The sequence below is a fragment of the Biomphalaria glabrata genome, chromosome 1, assembly GCF_947242115.1.
Source record: "Biomphalaria glabrata chromosome 1, xgBioGlab47.1, whole genome shotgun sequence".
Lineage (NCBI taxonomy): Eukaryota > Metazoa > Mollusca > Gastropoda > Planorbidae > Biomphalaria > Biomphalaria glabrata.
The window spans coordinates 56,293,110-56,318,566 of record NC_074711.1 but is presented as its reverse complement, the minus strand read 5'-3'; the positions used below and the strand labels follow the sequence as shown (position 1 = coordinate 56,318,566).

General features: G+C 33.9%; 1 protein-coding gene across 3 annotated transcripts; it reads left to right on the top strand.

Annotated features, from left to right (window-relative positions):
• Nucleotides 1–1,919: 1,919 nt before the first annotated feature.
• Nucleotides 1,920–25,135, top strand: LOC106052293 (uncharacterized protein C2orf42 homolog). Of its 3 annotated transcripts, XM_056045633.1 has the most exons (10): nt 1,920–2,149; nt 6,572–6,654; nt 12,898–13,656; nt 14,366–14,492; nt 14,683–14,844; nt 15,627–15,806; nt 15,893–15,997; nt 16,645–16,853; nt 17,599–17,752; nt 23,571–25,135. In XM_056045633.1, exons 3-10 carry the CDS (start codon nt 12,928–12,930, stop codon nt 23,783–23,785), a joined length of 1,881 nt encoding a protein of 626 aa, XP_055901608.1. In that variant the 5' UTR covers nt 1,920–2,149; nt 6,572–6,654; nt 12,898–12,927; the 3' UTR covers nt 23,786–25,135. The 3 variants fall into 3 exon arrangements, with proteins under 3 accessions (XP_055901608.1, XP_055901601.1, XP_055901615.1); XM_056045626.1 differs by lacking the exon at nt 6,572–6,654 and having other exon boundaries at nt 1,921–2,149; XM_056045640.1 differs by lacking the exons at nt 1,920–2,149; nt 6,572–6,654 and adding an exon at nt 10,850–12,139.
• Nucleotides 25,136–25,457: the final 322 nt, after the last annotated feature.

The window sequence follows — 25,457 nt, the reverse complement described above, 5'->3', positions numbered from 1 at the left end:
GTTTCCTTTTATGTCAGTATTGGAGAAAACTGCCAAGACCGAAAATTCCCTTAAAATGCGGGGACTATATATTTATCGATAAATATATATTTAAAAAAAGCCTGAGGAAACACCCAGCCTACACTAAATGTTCGGCCGCACACTGGGCAGGTTATTCCAGCTGGAGCTAGTGTCGTTTGCCTTGCTTTTCTTCTCTGGCGTTTTTCTTCTGCCAACGTTGTTCTCTTTTCCTCAGCAACCTGAGCGCGACGCCGTCATGCTCTGTCATGTGCCTCTGTCTCCCAGGTGCCTGGATCTATGCTGAACGCCTTCAGAGAATCTTTGAGGGTGTCCCTGAAGCGCTTTCCTTCGCTTAGTTGGCCATACAAGAGTCGTTTAGGGATGCGGAGGTCTTCCATTCTGCAGACGTGTCCTGCCCATCGCAACTGGGACTGCATCAGGATTGTGTGGATGCTTTGCAGACACGCTCTTCGAAGGACTTCAGTATCTGGTATTTTGTCTTGCCATTTGATATATATATATATATATATATATATATATATATATATATATATATATATATACACACATAACTTGGATAAGACTAAAATTATGCGAGTGGGAATAAGAAAAATGATGCTCCGTTAGACTTGGCGAGGCAGAGCTTGGAAGAGTTGGAAAAGTACACATACCTGGCAGCATCATAACAAACGATGTGGATGCCTACCATGACGTAGCGTGCCGAATAGGAAAGGCAGAGAGCATTTTTCTTATTCTTCTTATATAATACAGACGTTACTTCAAAAAAAAGAAGATGATTACGTTCTACGCGTCATGCATTTAGTCATGCATATTAATCAATGACTTAAATTCTAGGCTGCCAAGTCACTGGTTTTCCTGGCTAGCTCAGGCAACCCATTCCATGCTCTAATAGCACTAGGGAAGAAGGAGTATTTGTACAAATTTGTCTTAGCATATGGGACGAGGAATGTGCCTTTATCTTTGTGTCTTTCAGAGTATTTTATTAAATTTTGTTTTTGTATTTGAAGATTATGGTTCACTGTTTTATGTATGATTGCTACTTTACTTTTGAGTCTTCTGTCCTGAAGGCTTTCTAAATTAAGGGATTTTACTAAAGGTGTTACTCGAGCTAGTCAAATGTGAATAATATTTGTTTGTTATGAATCTCACTGCTCTATTTTGTGTCTGTTCCAGTTTCTTAATGTTTTCTTGTGTTGAGGGGTCCCAAACAGAGGATGCATATTCTATTATTGGCCTAACCAAGGCTGCAGCCTATTTGGACAAGCCAAGCCATTGGACTTGGGACAATAATACAAATCGTTATCCCAACATCAAGATAGCTTATATCTGCATGTTAGACATAGAAGTCATCTGCCTAAAGACTAAATGTGGTTCAACAAAAATTGCTAAGATGGATTTTAGGAGCTATCGGTATAGAGATTTGGTCTTAAACAACAAAACCCTGCCGAACTGGGAGTCGACCACTTAAGTTAATTAGTCTTTTAGTTTTAGTGGGGTTGTGACAGAGCGTCGCAAGAGGTTTGCCGCCTAGGTTTGCGGTACATGTTCTCCGACAAAATGACATGGAGGCCAGGCAATACCAGGAAAGCGCAAACAGGGACGTCCTCGTATAACTTGGTGCCACACTTTCATGGAGAATCTCAGAGCAGTGGACATCAGGTGGGAAGAGGCTACAGACATTGCCAGAGACAGATCTTTGTGGAGATATTTCTATAGGAAGAGAACATTCACATGTATCGTTTTATAGGTTGACCTTTTATTGCCGTTGCCTGGTTGGATTTTTTACTTTCTTTTACCGAAAGTTATCCCTTTTAATTGCATAGTTATTAGTCTTGTGCAAACCCCTTTTTCAATTTTATTTCTGTACAATATTTTTACTGTCATAAACAGTTTTCTTTGGATCACACTTTGTTCAGCTCTATCTAGACATTGATATCAAAATTTGTTCATAACATAATCTTTTAAGAATATGAACGAATGTTGACCTAGTTGGAACATTATTTTGAACAACACTGGATAAAAAAACTGCAAAATGGCGAATGTGTATAAAAAATGAAAACAAACTATAATTATAACAATTATTTAATGATTAAATAAATGATTTATTGATATTACACTTTATTTATTGGTAATTATAATCTAGACTCTAGTCTAAATCTAGTATAATCTTAATCGACTTAGATCTATGTAATCTAGAGTAATCTAGATCTATAATTATATACTAGATTTAGATCTATAGTAGATTCTTATATTAGGCACACCGTATTCGGGAACTAGATCTAGGTCAAATTTTTATTTTATTTTTTTATTTGGTGACGGTTTAACTTACAAAAAAACTGAAAGCAGATTCTTATTCTGCAACTAAAGGACTATAAAAATAGCTGTGATTCTTTGAATTACCTTTCATTGTCAAGATTTTATTTTAAAATAAATCAGGTCACTTCATGCTCCTATAATAAACGATGTTTTTGTGCTTTCTCCTTTAGCGCACATCGAGTACCGTTAAGAAACACCACTATGTTATTGCTAATAAATTATATCTCTGTGTTAATTAAAAATTATTTAGATTGTATTAAAAGAAGTAGATTCACTTCTGCAATATGTATTTATAGTATATTGTCTCTTTATATATGCCTACCTATATAAACTATGTGTAGAAACACACAGAAATAAATCTCTATAAATCATAGATCTATAAATTAATTATTATAATTTAATAAACATGATATTTTCAACTAGGCTACATGTATTCTCTGTCTCTTTCTTTTAATTCCCATCCAAGGACCCTCTTCTTTTCATATTTTGGATGTTCGTTTTGTTACACCTTAACATCCCCACCCTCCCATAGATGCTTATAATTCTTTTCATGACTCTCTCCCCCTTCCCTCCACTGCCTGTATGATAGGTTGTGACACTACACGCTCTCGCCTGGTGTGATCACCTGCAGTGGGCATGGTCTCTGGCTTCAAATTAGCAGCCCGCACTTTTTCTTTCATTCATAAATTATATATTCTAGATATCTCGATCTAGGTCACTTTTATTCATTGAAAAAATCATAGATTTATTAATTCCCAGTAATATTTCTTATTACGATTTTGCCTTGTGCACTATAGGAGAATGTGTTAAATTCATTATTAATGTTGAAACACCTCCTTTTTTAATTTTATTTAACAGCTTACGGAATAAATGTGATTGAAATGTCTTTCTAAAGATGTTTGGAAGCTTATTTTGATAGATCCACCAGCCTACGATCAAACAGGCTCATAATATAGTATAGCCTTCATCCCTTATATGGGTATGAATTGCCGGGGGAGGTTTATACAATAGCTTTACATACTTGGTTACCAAGAATCTAAAAAACTGCCATCTGCTTTGGAAAAGCGGAACAAAAATACAGGAACTTAATCTAAAATTGGACATGCACTGTCCCGAAACATCGTTTTTAGCTCCAAACATAAAAACAAGTTAATTATAAACAAAAAAAGCGACGTGTTTCTTAAAGGAGAATTTGATGAGCTGTGCCTAATATAAGAAGCTACTATAGATCTAAACTAAATAAATAGTAATAAAAATATTAAAATAGATCTAGTCTAGAACTAGATTCTAATTCTTATCTTATCTTATATAATACAGACGTTACTTCAAAAAAGAAGATGATTACGTCCTACGCGTCATGCATTTAGTCATGCATATTAACCAATGACTTAAATTCTGCCAAGTCACTGGTTTTCCTGGCTATCTCAGGCAACCCATTCCATGCTCTAATATTATAGCACTAGGTCTAGGGAAGAAGGAGTATTTGTACAAATTTGTCCTAGCATATGGGATGAGGAATGTGCCTTTATCTTTGTGTCTTTCAGAGTATTTTATTAAATTTTGTTTTTGCATTTGAAGATTATGGTTCAGTGTTTTATGTATAATTGCTACTTTACTTTTGAGTCTACTGTCCTGAAGGCTTTCTAAATTTAGTGATTTTACTAAAGGTGTTACTCTAGTCAAATGTGAATATTTTGTTATGAATCTCACTGCTCTATTTTGTGTCTGTTCCAGTTTCTTAATGTTTTCTTGAGTTGAGGGGTCCCAAACGGAGGATGCATATTCTATTATTGGCCTAGGCCTAACCAAGGTTAAATAACATTTTAGTTTTATGTTCTTATTTGATTTATAGAAATTTCTTTTAATAAACCCTAATGCTTTGTTGGATTTTTTTTATAGTTTCATCAATATGTGGATTCCATGACAGTTTTTCATTTATTATAACACCTAGGTATTTTGCGTTATTAGTCTGTGTTACTGGTTTGCCATGAATAAGATAAGTGGAATTAATTTGTTTTAGTTTTTTTGTTACTCTTAACAACTGACATTTTTCTGGGTGAAAAGACATGCTCCAGTTTGATTCCCATTTCTGTATTTCATCTAATTCTCTTTCTAAAATATCTGTGTCTTGTGTTGTTTTTATTGTTCTATATATTATGCAATCGTCTGCAAATAATCTGACTTTTGTTCCTGAACTAATGCAATTTTTGGTAAATCATTTATTTATGTAAATTAAAAATAGTAGTGGACCCAAGACTGTTCCTTGAGGTACACCTGAGTTTACTGTTATCGGTGTTGATTTAGAGCCATTTATTATTACAGTTTGTTCTCTCCCTATCAGAAAATCTTTGATCCACTGATGCAGTGGACCATTAATGCCGAAATATTTTAATTTTTTAAGCAAACTATGGTGGTGAACTTTGTTAAAGCCTTGGAAAAATCTAGTAAGATAGCATCTATTTGTTCACTATTATCTAAACCTTTTGAAAAATCATCAATTAGTCCTATTAGTTGTTTCATATGATCTATATTTCCTAAAGCCATGTTGGTATGGGGTGAGGACATTATGTTTGTCTAAGTGGCTTATGATGCTGCTACATATTATGTGTTCTAGGATTTTACATGTGATGCTGGTAAGAGATACTGGTCTGTAGTTTCCTGGCCCGTCCTGTGTCAGATTTTTCTCCTTTTTTAAATAGGGGGGTGACATTAGCTTCTTTCCAGTCCTTTGGTACTCTGCCCTGGTTAAGCGATGCCTGAAAGAGTATTTTGAACACTGGGGCTAGCTCATTGCTTAGTTCTTTGAGTAATCTAGCTGGAATACCATCAGGTCCAGACGCTTTATTTGGTTTGGTGTTGGCTAATAGTTTTTTTATTCCATTTTCTTGTACTACTAAATCTTCTATGTTGTCTACTTGGTTTAAATTAAGTAATATGTCTTTGTCTCCTGGGGCTGAGAATGCTGATGCAAAGTATTTGTTTAGGATGTTTGCTTTAGTTTCATTATCATTATGTATTATGTTATGTTCATCTTTTAATGGTGCTATGCCTGTTGTTTCCATTTTCTTAGACTTAATGTATGACCATAGGTTTTTGTTGTTGTCTTTAGATATTACATTGTTTATGTATTCACTCTGCAGCTGTCTGCTTACTTTTTGGGTTAAGTGTTTAATTTTTATATACTTTTTGTAAACTCTTTCTGCCTTAGTTTCTTTAAATTTTCTATATATGTTTTCCTTCTGTGTACAAAGCTTCTTTAGTCTATTATTAAACCAGCATTTATTTATTTTGTTTGATGTGTATTTAGTTGGTATATGATTTTCTATAATGCTTTTAAGATGGTTTTTAATGAAATTCCAGAGGTCATCGACTGGTTGGTTAATGTCTTTTTCTAATAAGAATGTTTGTTGAAAGTTTAATGCAGCTTGGTGTAGTTGTGTTAGGTTACATTTATTCCAGAGTAAGATTTTTCTTTTGGGTTTTGTATTGGCTACTGCTTTTATCTGACTGTGTATTTTTATGATCTCATGGTCTGATAGACCAGGGATAATATCATAATCAACTACTAATCCAGGTCTGTTGGTTAAGAAGAGATCTAATGTGTTGTTTAATCTAGTTGGCTTTTTAATGATTTGATCTAAACTTAGGTTGTGTAAAGTTTCTATGAAAAGCTCATTTATGTCCTTAAGATTTTACTACTCAGCCCTACTCTTAAGTTTAAGTCTTAACTCTTACTACTCCTAGACGACTTAGAGTGTAGAGTACTTAAGTTAGACTTAGATCTAGTATTCTAGTTACTCTACTTAGCTACTAACTTTACTAAGTGAGTAAGTGTAGAACTAGAGTCAAGACTTAGATCTACGTCTGACTCTATTGAACAAGTTAAGCTCAGTCGCCAACATTTTTTATGTTTGAATTTGTGTATCTCCGTAAGGATTAGACCTATGAAAAAAATGATTGTGTCTATGAACTTCTCATCTATTTTTCTTAAAAAGTAGACATGTTTTAATCTATTACTGTATAATTACTCTACTCATAGATTCTAGTTAAAATTATATTTGATGTTAAAGTGGGTCTGGTCTATGATTTCAAAAGCATCGTTTTACCGCTACCTTCAAGAATCGAACATATTAAGAAACTATCTAACCTACTAGAAGTATGGTGTTTCAAAAGTGTTATAATCTTTATATTTTTTTTATTTATAAATATCATTTTCTTTTTACGCCATGTCAAGTCAGATAGATTTTACTCATTTTCACATGCTCCACATCGAAGGAATCTATCAGCTCTGCTTAGAAACTGACGATACACATAAGTGTAAGTGTTAGGTGCTAAGTCCAGTAACGTATTACCGACACATTACCGTACCGGTACTTATTTAGGTCTCAGCTATTTTGAGATCTAAGGCCCTTAATAAATCCAGATATTATTTATTTGGGGGAGAGCCTAATAAGCTTTGGTAGCCAATAGATTATCCCGCCCTCCCCAAGCCATTGGAGGACACAACGGTTTACGTGATTGACTTAAAAACAAAACATACGCGGCTCTACATATCTAGCCACCGATCTAGCATGCTCAGTGTGTGTAACAGCCCAAAAGTCAGCACTAGATATTTTTCGATCGGGCGGGGGAGGGAGGGAGCTGAAAAGCTATGGTAGCATGTGAATTGTGTTACCTATAGATGTAGATAGATCCGCCCTCCCTAAACCACCTGGTTGACCAAAAAAGACCCCGTATTTTAGAGCACGCTTAGTATTTGTCACACACACACACAAACAACATATATATATATATCTATTTATAATAAGTATCTATCACGCCTAGTGTTTGTGACCTAATTAGCGGCTCGACCGTAGGTACTCGACTGATGGCTCCTCCCCCTTTCCCCACAACATTGTTTTTACTTCAACTTGAACAATGTTATGGGGCTGTGTTGATGGCCTGGTTTACAGCAGTGTGTTGCGCTATCACTGACCTTTTTTTTTTGTTGTGTTAGTCTGGTTGCTGCGTATGGATTGAGTTTTGAAATGTACGTTGTTACTTTGCACTGAAAAAGTGTGAATGTTGGAGAGTGGGAATTGCGTAAGAAGAAAGCGTGGGTAAGGGGGTGTAGGCAGAATAAGAGAGTGGTTAAATGTGTTATTTTAATTATTTTATTAATTTGTGTATTTATGATGTTTCAAAGGAGTGTCTTTGTAGCGCATTATGAGCTTTATCATACTTTATGGCAAAAAAAAATAAAATATATATATATATAATTTTATAGACCCGGCGCCACACATCTAGATCGAGAAGCACGACTGACTCTATTTATTTGAGGCTGACTTCACATTTTAATGGTCAATCAATTATTGATGATCTCTTGATACAGTGTCTTGACTGTTTCCTCCCCCCCCCCCCTTTTTTTTTTTTACATCTAATGATTTCATGTGAGGGGCTATGCCTGGGGATCTTAAAATTTAGTTAATGTTAATATAGAATTAAAATCTGAGTTTATTGATGCCTAAATATAGAGACTGTCTGAAATAAATTATGGTGTCTGGAATCAAATAATGTAGGTAAAATTTGTCTGCATTAAATAAAACACATGGCCTTTTTGACCTTAAATATGGTGACCGGTCATTTCTTCCCCGGTCATTTCATCCCCGGTCACTTCATCCCCGGTCATTTCATCCCCTGGTCACTTCATCCCCTGGTCACTTCATCCCCCGGTCACTTCATCCCCGGTCATTTAATCCCCAATTAAATATTTTATAAATAAATATCAGTAATGATCAACCATTTGAAATTGTTGACCATTTTTACTATCTTGGCTCCATCATATCCAACAATTCTCTACTGGATAAAGGCATTAACAACTGGATAGCCAAAGTAATGGACACCATGTCATGGTTGCAGAAAAGAGTGTGGGACAATACCTTGCTGACTAACAATACCAAAGCCTTAGTCTACCAGACCTTTGTGATGACACTTTGCTATAGGGAAGTGAAACATGGTCAACCTACTCATGGCAGGAAAAAAATCTAAATATCTTCCACCTCCGATGCCTAAGGTTGATCTTTAAAATAAAGTGGCAAGATAAGATAACCAATGAGGAAGTGCTATGAAGAGCAGGGTGTCAGGACATCCGCTGTGTTATCAGCAGCCGATGCCTTGGCTGGATTGGCCACGTTCATAGAATGCCAGAAGGTAGACTTTCATAAGATATTCTGTATGGTGATCAAAGGAGAAGGCAGGAGAGTCGCTGGTTGTCCACTTTTACGGTATATGGACGTATGCAAACGCAATATGAAGCTCTTCAAAATTGACACTAGCAGCTGGGAAAAAGTGGCACTGGATAGCTCCACATGGAGAGCGAGCATAAAGGAAGGGTCCCAGATTGCAAATGCCATACACAACAGTAGTAGAAAGAAGGGTGAAAATGCAACGGTGCCTGGTGATTACATATAACCTGTGACCGCAGCTGTGTATTAAGGATTGACCTCTTTAATTACACAAGTTGCTAATGGAAAAGATTGTCTCTCAAGATTCCTGATGAATATTTTCTTTCTAGATCAAGAATAATGTCTATATCTACTTAATCTACTATTTCTACTAGTACTAGACTTAACTAGATCAACTATTCTAGTAGGACTAGATCTAGATTCTAGATATATAATACTAAAATTAACAGCTTCTGGAAACATTCAGTATTGTACAGTACTAAAGACTAAAAACATTCAATATTATTGTTCAGCTTATTGTCAAGTGCAAAATTGTAATGTTGTTTCAAAAATATTAGAATATGAGCAGCTGTGATTGAACTGGAAGACATCTATAATGAAGTAAGTCATTTGATAAATTATGTCTTTGAGAGTGTAAGAAATGAGGCTGCTGGATTAGATTGATCATAACTTTTGATCCAGTGTTTCGCTCCACATGATTGCGGAAAGTTAAATGACTAATTGATGAGCCTACCACTAACTACTGGGAGGAGAAAATTTATGATGCAGAGAGGACTTTCTATTCTTCAATTTAAGTTTAGAAGCTAGATCTAATTATAATTTTTTCTATCTATACTTTGTCAACTTTGAAGATATTTTGTATTCGCTTTGTTTCATAGCACATTCCAGTTTCTTCATTTATTTTTGCATGCACATTTTGTGCCTGGTGCCGCCCTAGTGTCCCCCTTTTTGCCTAACGCCACCTACTGTGAATCCTACTACCCCATTTTCATGAAATTACTTGAATTACTCAAAGCTGCCATTGCATATATATGAAATGCAATAAACATGATCTATTTTAGCATTTTGGTTCAAAGAGGAGGCAACATTCTTTACAACAGAATCATATCTAGATCTAGAATCTAGAATAGATCTAGAATCTTTATAGAATCTAGATCTAGACTATACTTCGTATGACTTAACACGTTTAATCCTAAACTACTAGACCATGACCAATATTATGACCAGGATTAGTACGCTTAGCTACTGGCTGGTACCGGGTAATGGTGTACTATGTAACTATTAGATGCTGTTCGTATCCGATTCACTTCTTAATGTGATACTACTGTTTACATTTAAATACATCTCCACCCCTAAGCTGTCAGAAGATCAGCTATTGCCTTAATAATTAAAATTTTGTTTAAATTATTAATAAATTTAAATTATTTATATATATCTGGGCTCTGTTTGGTCTTATTGAGACTGTCAAGTGTATGAGGATATGTAAAAATTTGCGCGCTATAAAAGTAGTTAGTTGTTTTTTTAACTTACAACTTAAACGAAGTTCGTATCAAAATTTGATATTTTAAACATTTCAATCAGTACTTCATTCCATGAGTTAGTTAATAAAAAGAAAATATATTTTATTTATAATAATACATTGATACTTTTTCCATTGTGACCATAGATGCAAATTTTTTGTACCTAAGTGCGAATCTATGAATGAAGCTTGAGTTATTAATGAAGAAGTCTGTGACCTTTTTAAAAAACTTACATCCCCTGAAGTTTTTCATTTAAAAGTGGTATTTTTTTTTAAAAAATCTGCTTGCATAGATAATTTTAAAAATTAAATGGTTCACTTTCGGAAAAGAAAAAGTAGCTGTTACATCAGAACTTTGAATGATCTAAAATATCATGATGTCCGATTTTCATTTTCTCTTCTGAGATGTAAACGGGACAGATGGGCGGACAGATAGACCACACAAAACTAATATAGTCTATTCCCCTTTCGGGGGCGCTAAAAAAAAGTAAAACATTTCAAGTTGATTAATTTGCGAAAATGCAATATTAGCTGAGCTGTGCTGCCAAGCTATTAAGTATAGATCTAGAATATTGTTAAGCAGATCTTTTCTCTGTTCACTGTGAAACAATGGTTCTGTCACTGCACATCTTAGACTAGATATTCATCTAGACTTGATCAACTAGATTTAGAGTTGAGAATTTCACTTTACTCATATAATATTAACATAAACTAATTACTTACCAATTTTTGGTCATTAAGATTGCATCTGTGTCTATGTGTAGTATTACCACTTCACTTTTCTAACAGACAGATGCTATAAAGTACAAAAACTTATTTTAATTATCATCCATATTTGTAAATTAATATAGCATTAATAATATAAGGCTTGTCTTTGAGTTTGAAGATTAATGAGGAATGGAGTATTTCCTGTGGCTACGCAGCCCCAGCTGCGACCTACATATTTTGCCACATCTAGTGCAGGCATTACCAAGGTCGATTAAGATTTTCTTTTTGCCGTCTACCTCTATCCAGTGGATTTTATTTTGGTCTCAAATGTGTATCCCGCAGTCTTTGTGAGTGACCTTCAGCTGTCTCCTTCTGAAGCCGCCTGCTGCAACCAATTGCTCTCTTCTATGTCAGTTAAAGCTAGGTTGTGCCTAAGCTGCTCTTTAAAGCGTTTCCATGGGGCACCTGTGTTATGTCAACCACCTTTCAGCTCAACAAAAAAGATTGCTTTTGACATACGTTCACCCCCCATACTGGATATGTGCCCTGCCCAGCGTAGCTGTCGGACCATTAAGAAGTCCCTCTTTACTGTCCATACTGGCGTTTGCTAGGACATAGCTGTTTGTAGTGCGGTTTTGCCACCGTATGTCCAGGAGTGCAATCATCTTTGGTGAAAGCTTTCAAGTAAGCTTGAGTGGCTTTCTGTATAATACCAATGTCTCAGATCCATATAGAAGAGTTGAAAGAATCACTGCTTGGTAGACACTTTCCTATAGAAAATGGTGTGAAGCAGGACTGTGTAATTGCTCCTACTCTATTTGCTATCTTCTTTGGCTGGGTCAATGCTGTGTCAGTGGTTGGATGAAGACATCTACATCAGGTTTTGCTCAGACCTCAATGTGTTCAATCTTCGACATCTACTGTTCCATACAAAAACAAAGAAAATTGTCATAACAGAGCTTTCTATGCCATTGATTGTGCCCTGCTAGCTCACTTTGAACATGATCTCCAGATCATGGTCGATAAATTTGCATAAGCTGCCTCCTATTTTTGCTTTATCTATAAACCTCTGGAAAACAGAAGTCACCCAATAAAACACACTTAGCCCTAAGGATCACTGTAAATGGACAGCCCCTTATCATGGTAGACCACTTAACATATCTAGGAAGCATAGTAAATGACGTATAGCTTACAAGGGAAGTTGATAACTGTCTGGCCAGGGGCAGTAGGTCTTTTGGACGCCACCAGGATAGAGTTTGGAAGAATAAATTGCTCCGCCTGCCTAGAAAAATCTAGCATTAGATCCAGATCTAATTGTTCATTATAGAAGATGTACTAATACAAATCAAAGGTGAATGTATATTGTAAATGATTATTCTGTGTAAAATTTTATTTTTTTGTTCAGGAAGGTTGTGAAGGATCCACTTGACCTTTTTTCAATTTAAAATAAAAGCTTAATTTGTATTTTTATTTTTGGTTTTGGGGGTGGGGGGTCGGTTTTTGAAACTAATATTAATTCTACTTATATGTGTTTACATTAATTTGTATTACTTAATGCCAGCTTAAATGGTTTAGTTGTTTGTTTTTTTTAAACTTATTTTTTCTTTTACTTATCATGTAAGATTGAAAATATTGTACTTAACATTAGATAATAATAATATGATCTGAGATTCAGAAACCATATATATATATTTATTTATTTATTTTATCCTGCAATCAAAAGCATCATTATTTCTGGCTTGTAAAACTGAAATGGTTATTGATGATAAATCACTCAGAAACTTTTGAAAAAAATCTATATGGAGAGCTCCCTGATTTGGAAACCACTGCGTTGTTCATCTCATTTATTGGTCTAGTCATCTGAATGCTCCAACATAAAAAAAGAGAACGAAGAAGAACTCAGAAACTAGCCTTGTTAATAATACCACATTATATATTATTTATTGAATCAACTATCAAAATTTATTCATTACAAATATAGAAATTTAAATATATATGAGAGTGTTATTGATGTTTGAAATGTAATGTGGGGTAGTAAAATCAAGGCCTTAACTTAGTAAATTTTTTTTTTTCTATTTTTTTAAATTACTATATTTTTATGACTTCCAGATGTAAGTACTGATACTGACTTGCCCATCCATGGCCAACACCACACAAAGTGTTGCTGTTGTTGATAAGCGTAAACATCCTTTTGGTGACTTAGGCAAACCTACACTCAGGGGTGTCAGAAAATGCCCCAAGTGTGGAACTTTCAATGGTACTAGAGGACTAAGCTGCAAAAATAAAGACTGTGATGTTGTCTTCAAAGAACGTGAGAGAAAAAAAGGTCACAGTGCAGAATCTGTCAAAATCATAACAGGCTCCACAACACAGTTATACTCTGTTCGGCTGAGAGATAGGGGCCCTGATTACAGAGGCTTTGTTCAGCTTCCTTACATTCATGATGTGGATGGAAACCCAGCAACTGTGTTTGATACAAGTGTCCTAATAGCTGCCTCTGTGTGCTATGTTGAAAACTGTCATCGAAATGGAATGCCAGATACTAACAGCATTCTCAAAGATGGTGTGGAAGCTTGTGTGCATGTTCGCTCTGCAATAGACTGTGCTCAACAGGCTCAACCTATAGGTTTAAAGAACAGTGTATTAAATAATTTACAAATATCTAATGAAATTAGGCAAGCTGTATGGGTTTTAGCCACCGAAACTTCAGGGCCAGTGGTTCAGAGAGTGACAAAAAATATAATGGTTGTTAAATGTAAAGTTACAAAAAAGCAACCTTTAGGATTTCTGCATTGTGCATTTTTTGCAACATTAAGGAATAGACAACATCCTTACTACAAATTTCAGTGTACTTGTCGAGCTTTTAAGGTAAGTTTCTTGCAAGTTTATTTTATTTTTGATACTGATAATTATACATCTATAAATGTCTTGAGTTCATGGATGGACTGGCTATATGGGCTATTAATGGCCAGTGTGACTGCCACTGAATGGGCATGTGATTTACAGTAAGGCATGTTAAAGATCTTATAATATTTTCTTGTTAAAGTGGTCCCATGTAGTGTTTTTATTTGCAATCACCTTACTATTGATTAAGATCTTATACAGATTTTACAGTTTAATCCTAGCCTAACACATAGAATAGCTACTTGTAGAAGTACAATACCTTATTGAGTGAAGTGGATTTACCTCAAGGTGCAGAACTTAGTATTATTAATGAATTACATTGTACAGTCTCATATAAGTTGCCTTTTTTTTTTTTTTGCTTGCTATTGATGCGTGTATTCAGTGCATTAAACTTTACATATGTGGTCAGGTATCAAGAGAGGCTGATATTAAAGCATGCAATATGTAGCCTGAATTAGATGGTAATGCCTGGGCTGATTTTGACACCCAGTTCACCTCTTGAGTTAAATTACTTTCAAAATACCATGTAGGCTGTAATTTGTATCCTGTTATATCTATACTATGATTTCTCTCTTACAACTGTTTCTGTCTTACTATTTCTGACATAATTTGTAAGTAATCTCTGTTTTTAGTGTTACAGCCTTTTTATACATTTTATTATTAATATTTTAAGGTTAGAAGCTGTACATCAAGAGAAGATATCTCTAAGTATTGTGTACATTTTTTTGCTTGTATCTGTGCTTTCGCTAGTGATGAAAAATTGGCAGAAGAATTTTCACATTATGTAAATCTTGAGCAACGTAAGTATCCTTTTTAATTGGTAGCTGCTTTTTTTAAAAAATATATTTCTTAAGTTTCTTAATTTTGAATTGTTTCAATTGTGCGGTCTCTTTGATTAAATTGTTTTATTGACTCAAAATTTGTTTTTATTATAAATCAATTATTAAATTTCATTTGGGAGAGTTTATATTGTTCAATTATCTATTTTAGTGAATACTATTAGTCCTGATCGTCAAGTATTAGCTGTGTATCAACAAGTTGATGATGGCTTAGCTGTTGCATCAGATACTGATACAATGGAAGTAATCATATCAGAAGATGATCTACTTGTACATGCTCCAGAAAAAAAAGTAAAAAAAGAAGATTCATTAGGTAAAAATATGTTGTTTTTTTCATAAAATGCAAAAAAATTAATTAATTCATTAAAACTGTTCAAAAAATGTTTAGGTTTCAAATTTCAACCACATGTATTAAATGGTAGCTTCACCTTTTCTTTTTTAACTAATTCAAGACTTCTATTTATACACATTTGAGGTCCAAAGAAAAGCCCTTGTAGCAGGCAGGTGCAGAAGATATAAAAAAAAAACAATTTAAATAGACAACGCCTTTGTCTGCATCATATGTGGAAAAATATGCAGGTTAGGGTTAACAGGGTTTTTGTAGTCATGTGAAACACTACACTCCTCCTTAATCTTTGGAATAGCCAGGATAGCCATTATTATTAAAATTATAAAAATGATACAAACTGGTCAGGTAATACAGGCCTTCCCTATTAAATTGTTAATTAGAGCGTTTTAATCAAGAAAATTAATATACTGTAAAGAAAATAATTTTAATGGGCTAAATATCAAATCTTTTTTTTTTAACATTTACATGCTGTAATAGCATTTTTTCTTTTAATGCATGTCACTTGAAAAGGATTAAAAGAAATCTTTTTTCCTGGCATGTAGCAGGTTCAGTCTAGCAGTTCAACAAAGTTCCATTGTTATACATTGTTAACACATTGTTGATCATGTGTGTGAAATTTTAACAGTAGTATTTCATTTGTCTGAACTTTCTGCACCTGTATACTGTGGTACTAGTATTATCATTTTGGTTGCTATTGTATTATTTTTTTTAAACAAGAAGCAAATTTTGTTTTCATTGTTAAACAGCACAAGCAAGTAGTGCACTGTTGACCTTGCAAGAACAGAAGATTCCCCCTACAGTCAGTCTATATTCTCAACAAAATAGTCCAGTTAAAGAAACCACCCATTCTGTACAGTTTCAGTTTCATCAGCAGCAGTCTGGAGGACAACAACCTGTTTCTAAGTACAATGCTAACAAAAAGCCAAGTAAGTTCACAATTTATTAAAGCATTTCTCTATAAAAAGATGTAACTTTTTTGTGTTAGTTTTGAAACATTTTTTTTTTCTTAAAGCTTATCAGACATCCATTGATGAGTGTTCAACATCAGTAAGCTTTCAGCAGTGGTTAGCCAGTGTCACAGAAAGAATCAATCAAACAATGCATTATGGTTTTTCAGGTATATTTCTATGTGCAGTATATCATTAGTTGCATCTTGATTAAACATTTTTATTCAATCAATTAATACATATATATTCTTCCCACCACTTTTTTTTTATCTATATTGTTTCCAAGACAATGCTACAATGGAAGCCATCAAAAATGATAATATCAGGATTCCAGTCACCACTGAGCCATTTGTATAAGCTATTTTCCATCCACTATTCAGTCACCTTAGATCACTTGGTATAAATTTAGTTCTTAATATGTTTTCTAGTGAGCCATAATCCATTGGTTATAGATGCTTCTTTACACATAGTCCAAACAACCTGAACAATTTATGTGCAATTCTAGATAGTCTTATCCATTGGTCAAAATTATTTCCACATACTTTCTAGATAGTTGTGTTCCATAGTTTCAAACAAATTTTCCAGGTCTTGTATACATTATTTCCACCAATCAACTTATCGTAATCCATTGGTATAATATAATTTCCTGCATTGTTATACATAATTTCCACCTATTTTACCGGGACCCTTAATCCTTTGGTATATGTAATTTCTGCCTATTTTCCACTTACACCTGATCCGTTGGTATACATAATTTCTGCCTATTTTCCAGGTACCCCTAATCCTTTGGTATATGTAATTTCCGCCTATTTTCCAGGTACCCCTGATCCATTGGTATTCCATGCTCCTCAAGTATTTTTTGACTGTCTACAGCAAAGAATATCTGCTGGAAGTAGAAAAAAACGTTTACCTAATTTGACGACAAGCTTTGTAAGAAAAGAAGCTCTGCCATTGGGAACATTTACAAAATTTACTTGGCACATTACAAGTGTAGCACAAGTCAAGCAAATTTTCGACTCTCCAGAGGTTAGTCAAACTTAAATTGTTAGTGGAATATGTTTATAGGGTGATTTTCTAAGTACATCCTTAAAGCACCATTAAACTTTTTTTTTTTATTTTAATACAAGTTTTAATTTTGCAATAATTATCAATAGCCATTACCCACAAGCCAAACTTTGTATCCAGTCCTGCTTATTATTCACTTTAACTTATTCCCCTTTTGTTTGCAATTCTAAAATTGCTGCTTCTTGAATGTTAGTTTTAAGGCTTACAAGAAATTGGTTTAGAATTATTTGTTAGTAGTTTAACTCTATCCCACTTATCAAAAGCTTATTTTGGCCTGAAACTATTTTTTACACACATTGGATATTTTTAAAGCTAATTGTTTTTAGAAATGGTTATAGAACTGAAACATCACAAGATTTTCTTGTTTGTTGAGATTTGTAAACTGTGATGTCACATTTAGAAACTTAATAATTTACTGTCAGCTCTTGCTGATTTTGTTTGCAAATAAAAGAATATTATTTGATGATGAAAACATATGAATTACAGTTATTTGACATTTTTGCTGTAGTTTCAATCCATTGAGTTCTCTCTTTAAATGTTTAATTATGTTACTTAGCAATTAGTAATTCATATTTTTTCCATTGCTATTATTGCTCATTTATTTAAAGATTATAATTTTATCCTTTAAAAATAGCTTTATTTGGAAATCTATTTGTCTAATTGGAAATGATATCTTATGCTTACAGTATTATATTAATATTCTTAGTTAACACTGGATTTGACTCGAAGTTTTGTAGAAAACAGAGACGGAACATATGATCCTTATGAAGCTCCACGAACAGATGCATTCAATGATGCAAACAAAATTAAAAATCATACGCCAATTAGACCATTTGAACTTAAAACATATTTAAAAGTTGGTAAGTCTGAAGTAAAACTTAAAAGTACAATATTAGTTCAAAGCAAACACACTTTTTTTTTCTGTATTTATGAGTAAATGGCTTGAATTACCTGGGAAGCTCTTTATAGTCCTATAGTATTTTCTGTGGGCAAAAGTGAATATATAGTGAAGTTCAAAATTGTTCAACATCAAAATGTACAGTGATACTTTGGTATTGAATGATTCTCAACTAAAAGAATTTGGTGTTTGAGCAAAATATCCCTGAGCCCAAAAAGATTTTCAATACTTGAACACTCTGTGATAATAGCTTCAAAAGGAAGGATGTGCTAATATTAGAAGATATTACGTCATTGTTTGTTGTTTATGTTTTATACGAAAGCAAAGAATTGGACGGAAATAAAAGTTAGTTATATATGTCTACCTTGATAAAAACAGTCTCATTATTATCATTATTAATTAGTAACGTCTACAGTAATTTATTATTAATCTGTGACAACAGAACATGGTGTCAGATTTGGTTTCAGATCTTGTGTCAGATCTGGTGTTAGATTAGGTGTCAAATCTAGTGTCACATTGCTTTAAAGTGCTGGTAACAGGTAGATTTAGATCTAGTGGTTTCTAAATTGCTAAAAGTACATTCTATTTGTGGTGTCGTTAGTTCATGTTGTTAGATCTAGATCTAGACATAGAATCTAGAAACTGTACGAATAATGGAATTATTCGATCCTCCTAAACCGTTGTCACTAGAGGGTAATCTCTCTGAAAGATGGAAAAAATGGAGACAAAGTTTTGAACTATTTATGGTCGCCACTGAAAAAAATACGAAGCCCGAGCCAGTGAAGAAAGCTTTATTGTTACACCTGATCAGTGAACCCGCTCGAGATATCTACAATACTTTTCAAGTATGTGAAGATGAGACTGTAAACAAAGTAATTGAAAGGTTTCAGAATCATTTTTTGCCTAAGTCCAACACTGTGTATGACAGATTTAAATTCTTTTCAAGAAAGCAGAAAGACAGAGAAACATTTGAACAGTATTATACTGAGTTAAAGAATTTGGCAAAAGAATGCAAGTTTGACAACCTTCGAGATGAACTCATCAGAGATTGATTGGTATGTGGCATACAGTCGGATCGAGTGAGAGAGAGACTTCTGAGAGATGTAGACTTAACTTTAGAGAAAGCAGCAAGCATAATTCGTGCTGACGAGCATACCCAGAACCAAATGATAGATATGAAAGGACTACGTGTAGATGCTGCTAATAAATTAAAGAAGACAGAAGATAGAAAGCCAGTCAAAACCTCACAGGAAAATATGGCAAAGAATCATGTAACAAGTTTCATTAGAGATTGTAGATCTTGTGGTGGATCTCATGGAAAATACAATTGCCCAGCATTTGGACAGACATGCCGAAAATGTAAAAAAAAGAAATCATTTCGCTGTAAAATGTCGTTCGAAACACTTCAAAGCCGTTGATTCACTGGAAGATGAAAGTCAGTCAAGCCAAGTAAATGAGTTGTGGTTATAGGCAATTGGTACTGACAACAATGTCAAAGTTTGGATGGTTGATGTCAATATTATTGGAAAAATAGTCAAAATGAAGATTGACACAGGAGCACAAGCTAATGTGATATCAGAGTCAACGTGGAACAATTTAGAAACTGATACTCAGTTAAAGAATTCAAATAATACCCTACGAGCATTGGGGGATGAAGCATTAGAACTGAAGGGAGTTGCATCGGTCACATTTAAAGTCTGCGATGTAGAAGTTAAAGATGATCTGTACGTGATCAAGAAAAGTATAAATCCTATACTAGGTCTGAAGACATCTATTGCTTTAAAACTAATTGAGGCAAAGAGAAATGTCGAAGTACACGATGTCAAGCAACAAAATGAAGTTCCACGAGTGTTGATAGAAAAAATATAAGCAAGTATTCGAAGGACTTGGTACATACAAAATGCACCACATTAAACTGACGTCAGATGCAAAACCAGTTATTCAATTTGCATGCAGAGTTGCACCATCACTCTATGAAGAATTAAAAAGAAAACTCACACGAATGCAACAAGATGGAGTGATCACAGAAGTTGATGAACCAACAGAATGGGTTCATAACTTGGTTATAGCAAAGAAGAAAGATAATTCTTTGAGGTTGTGTTTAGATCCCCGAGAACTGAACAAATATATAATGAGAGAACATTTCACTATACCAACATTTGATCAAATCAATAGTTCACTGGGAGCAGCAAAAGTGTTTAGTATACTTGATCAAAAGGATGCATATTGGCAAGTTGAGTTGGATGAACCAAGCTCTTATTTATGTACATTCAATACTCCATTTGGAAGATACAGATTCTTGAGAATGCCTTTTGGTATATCCTCAGCTAGTGAAGTATTACAGAAACGTGCTTATCCAGTATTCAGACACATCCCAGGTGTACATATCATGTCAGATGACATGCTGATTGTAGCAAAAGATGAAAAAGAACATGATCAAATTTTTGAAAAGGTTCTGGAGAGAGCTAGAAAGAACAATGTAAAGTTCAACAAGAACAAGATACAATATAAACTTTCTGGTGTTAATTATCTCGGAAGACAAATTGGAGCAGATGGTATTCGTCCAGATCCAGCTAAAATCAAAGCAATAATGGAGATGCCAGCACCAACAGATCGAACAGGAATTCAAAGACTTCTAGGGATGTTGAACTTTCTGTCAAGTTTCATTCCAAACATGTCAACAATTACCAGTCCATTGCGTGAATTGCTAAAGAAAGATGTATTGTGGCAGTGGAATGCAGAGCAAGAAAATGCTTTCCAACTAATAAAGAAAACACTTAGTGAAGCTCCAGTTCTGCAATTGTTTAACCCTGAAAAGCCAGTTACTATTCAGTGTGACGCTTCTTCTAAAGGGTTGGGAGCATGTTCAATGCAAGAAGACAAACCAGTTGCGTATACGTCAAGATCATTGACAGAAACAGAGTGCAGATATGCACAAATAGAAAAGGAAATGTTAGCTATAGTGTTTGCAGCTGAACATTTTCACCATTATATTTTTGGAAGAACTGTGACTGTACAATCAGATCACAAACCTTTGCAAACTATTGTGACGAAGCCTTTACACAAGATTTCACCAAGACTTCAGTTGATGATGTTAAGACTGTTGAGATATCAATTAACAGTAATTTACACTCCAGGTTCAAAAATGCAAATGGCTGATACATTATCGCGTGCGTAATCATTGTTTTATGAGAACAGAATTATAATTCCTTCAAGTATGAGAAATGAAATTCTCGACAAGTTGCACATAGGTCATTTTGGTCTTGAGAAAACTAGATCCAAGGCAAAACAGAGTGTGTTTTGGCCAGGATTGTCCAAAGATATTTTTTCGACAATAATGAAATGCGCAACATGTGCAACGTTCAAAAGAAATAATGTGAAGGAAAAATTGTTACCTCATGCTGTACCAGACAGACCATGGAAAAAGGTTGCCACAGATTTGTTTGAATGGCGAAACAATGACTATTTGTTTTTTGTGGACTATTTCTCTAAATACCCTGAAATAAAACGACTGGAGAACAAAACAGCAGAATGTGTTATCATGGCAATGAAAGGTATTTTTGCTAGACATGGCATACCAGAAGAAATAGTGAGTGACAACATGCCATTCAATAGCTATCAATATAGAGAGTTTGCTTCTGAATGGGGTTTCAAGATAACAACATCAAGTCCCAGGTACCCTCAATCAAATGGACAAAGTGAGGTGTATGTTGGTATCGTAAAACAGATATTCAACAAAGCATACAAAAGTGGGAGAGATCCATATCTCGCTATGCTCGAGTATAGAAATACTCCGATAAGCGGACTGCTTTATTCGCCATCACAACTGTTGATGAGTAGAAGACTCAGGTACATCATTCCAACTGATCCCAAACTATTGAAACCATCGGTAGCTGAAAATGCAGAGACATTGCTCAACGAACGACAGAGGAAAAGCAAAGTGAGGTACGATTCAAAAGCAAGGTTACCTAAAGACTACTCTGTCGGGGAGAAGGTGAGAGTTCGTCTAGGACAAACATGGCAGAAAGCAGTCGTCATTAAGAAACATCCATCACCCAGATCTTACATCATAAAGACAAATGATAGGAAAACATACAGACGAAATCAACGGTTTTTAAACAAGAGCTACGAAGAAGACATCTCTGGGTACTATGACACCGACGAAGACAATGAACAGCAAACTATTAGAACAAACGGAACAGACAATTATAAACCAACATCTAGAGAACTTGCTGTGCCGGTCAAGACAACCAGAAGTGGTCGAGTTGTCAAAATTCCTTGTAAATATAAGTATTAAGAACTTTAAAAGGAAGGATGTGATAATAGCTTCAAAAGGAAGGATGTGCTAATATTAGAAGATATTACGTCATTGTTTGTTGTTTATGTTTTATACGAAAGCAAAGAATCGGACGGAAATAAAAGTTAGTTAAATATGTCTACCTTGATAAAAACAGTCTCATTATTATCATTATTAATTAGTAACGTCTACAGTAATTTATTATTAATCTGTGACAACAGAACACACTCAGTGTAAGCAGCCAACACTAGTCAAGTGCATGCACAGATATCACTGATACAACATGCCATTGAAGAAAGACTTGAATGCTATGCATATGCTTATTTTTGTTTTCACGTTAATATATCATATTTTAATTATGGTTTCAAAGAAAATCATCGATGAACAGAAAAAGAGGAAGATAATGAGAAAATTAATAAAAATGATGAAAACTTGGCAATTTATTGTTCCCATTATAGTAAATGCTCAGACACGGTTGTCAAATGGTAAAGTTATCCTTGAATCTAGGCTTAGAATTTAGTTGGTTGGACAAATTAGAGGTGTGGACTGTTTGTCTCAGGACATCATTGTGGGTGTCTCCAAACCAGAAAGGATGGAATGCCTCTGTCACATTGGAAGATTACATTTACAATGCAATCGATGGTCTTAATGATCAGTGAGTGAAATAGTATTACAGAGTGCCAAAGTACTGAACATCTTTGTTAGTGTCACTGGAAAAATAGTTAACTTATTGTACCTTATTGTACTCTGGTGAATTTTGTAAATACAGAATGTAAAAATTTAATAGTGAACATGAGTTAGGTATGACTGGAAGAAATGTGGTATGAGAGATAAAGAGTTTAGTTAGTTAGGAGAGTTAGTCAAGTACAGTAAATTAGTGGTAAACAATAGTGGTAGCAAGACAGTATGTTGTAACTTATTGATGTAGCAAGTTTTAAGAAGTTGAAGCAAGTAGTTGTATTGATGAAACAGGTTTATGTGAAGTCAAGTAGTGGACTTAGTGATATGATTATATAATTATATTATAAGTGAAGTGAAATTTACAAGTGACTGAAAAGCAACACAGTTCTCCATTTGAGTGGCAATCTTTGCTTTGTTTTTCTTGGCATACATTTTGTATCTGCTGGACTATTCTGCTCTCTGCACAGTGGCAATCTTTGCTTTGTCTTTCTTGGCATACATTTTGTATCTGCTGGACTATTCTGCTCTCTGCACAGTGGCATAACATGTGATCATCATCATCATCAAACTCTATTTTGAGAGAGGTCTTAAGAGAGGCTCATATCTTCTCTTGCAAATGCCCTGTTGTAGGTTGACTGATAACAGTTTTTCTCAATGCTGATTTCAATCTTGACTGCCTAAATATGAGCTATATCTGACCTTTTGATGTTTTTTTCTATTAATAGCCCAACTTTTATAACATGCTATACTTAATATTACTAGATAAATAGATATTTTTAATTGGATTAATTATTTGTTTCAGGTCTTGCTAGTGCGCAAAAGGAATTAACACCGTTCATTATTGAGTGGATCCCAGATATTTTACCTCGAAGTCACATTGGTGAATTGCGTATTAAATTTGAATATGGACATCAGCGTAATGGTCAGATAGAAAACAGAAACACTAATAGTCTCATCTCACAAGATATTTCTCTTCAGTCTCCTGCTATACAACTCAGAGAGATTATGCCTAGCTAACTAGAACTTTGAACAGTCCTGAATGAAACTATGTGTGATATATAGGTTTATATAATGTACTTTGAAGATTTAACTGCTAGGGAACAAGATTTGTTTGCAATATGTTGACATATTGTGTCAATAAAGATCAAACTAGTTTGGATTGAAATTTGGTGAGAGACAACAGAGATTCTAACAGCTGTTCCAAATTTATTAGGAGTGTATTTGCTGTGTCTGTCTTCTTATGCATTAATTATTACTGGAATTAAATAGGTGTTAATAAAATATTAAAAGAGATTAATTTATTATCCTGTTGAGTCTGAACACTTAACATTGCTTCCTTAAGACTTACTATATTTGTCATGTCAAAATTGTTGAAATTCTATTTTATTGAAATACTTTTGACATAACACATGTAAATAAAACACTGTAAATTTGTTACAAGCAATATAAATATACACATGTTTCTTGGTTGCTTCTGTGGAAGAACCATAGTGATTTATTGTTAATTATAAACAAAAACAAAACACAAACGTAGGTTACTGTCTATAGACCGTTGAGCCTCATATGGTTTTCTTTATTATTTATTGTAGTAATCTCGTTCATGTTTGTATTTGTTTTAATTTAAAGAATTATTTGTCTGCAATACATCTATTACAATGTGTACAAAATGTAATGAATACTATTATATTGTTATTGAATAAATTCATGTTCTAAGTTAAAGTATTAACCTGATGTTTTTGAGTTCATCTTTGCAACAATATTTTAACCTTCATTTATGAGGAGATGTCCCAGATTGTCTATAACTTTCCTGCAGTGTTGGCCTCCTCATGCCTTGATTGTTTGGTTATATATGTTCTCATGACATTACTAGAAATTCTTACAAAATGGCTGCCCATTGTCTATATTGTTGGACAATACACTTGTTAAGTGTAATATATATCAAATAGAGCCTAGAAACCTATTGGTGTCATTTTTCTTTGTGTATTTGTCAAATAAGCCTGCTGTTTTCAGACATTTGACAGTGATTTTTAATACTAGTTTACATCTCACTTGTTTTCTTTTCAAAAATGTCTGTGATATCTAAATTCCTGACAATATTTATATAACTATATAATTCAATAGTTATAAAATCTATATGTTGTGTCCCATGACTTAATTTTGCCAAACTTTACTTGCATACATGATCAGTACATACATTCGTTTTGTAGTTGTTCCTGGTTATGTTTTATAATGAACTGTTCATCTGCTAAGAGTAACTCCTTTACATCCTCAGGATTTTTCAAAAACAACACAAAGATATTGATTGAGATGGTTAGTGTATAACTTTACCAAATTAAAATGTGCGATGGAAAAAAAAAATTAATGTCAAAAGGTTCTTTAACTATTGACTTACATCATAGTGCATAAAGTATATTTAACTACATTTGAAATAAACAGTCCATGTTCATTTTTAGTCTGCATTATCAAAAAAAATCTGATATAAAATTGAAAAGAGATCATCTTTGTTATAAATGTATAAAGATTTTGAGTAATGACACTGGTAATGTTAAATATCCATCTGTGAGATTTAAAAAAGTTTACTCAAATAGTTTTAACAATTTTAGTTTCATTTATTGAAAATTCTTAAAATACCGAAACTTCTTTTGTCATTGCAATGCTGTAAATAAATACATATTTTTTAAATACACCT

Coding starts and splice junctions, on each gene's coding strand:
- LOC106052293 (XM_056045633.1), top strand. CDS start 12,928: ATGGCCAACACCACACAAAGTGTTGCTGTTGTTGATAAGCGTAAACAT. Junction 15,807..15,892: donor CAATGCTAACAAAAAGCCAA/GTAAGTTCACAA, acceptor TTTTTCTTAAAG/CTTATCAGACATCCATTGAT. Junction 15,998..16,644: donor AATGCATTATGGTTTTTCAG/GTATATTTCTAT, acceptor CCTATTTTCCAG/GTACCCCTGATCCATTGGTA.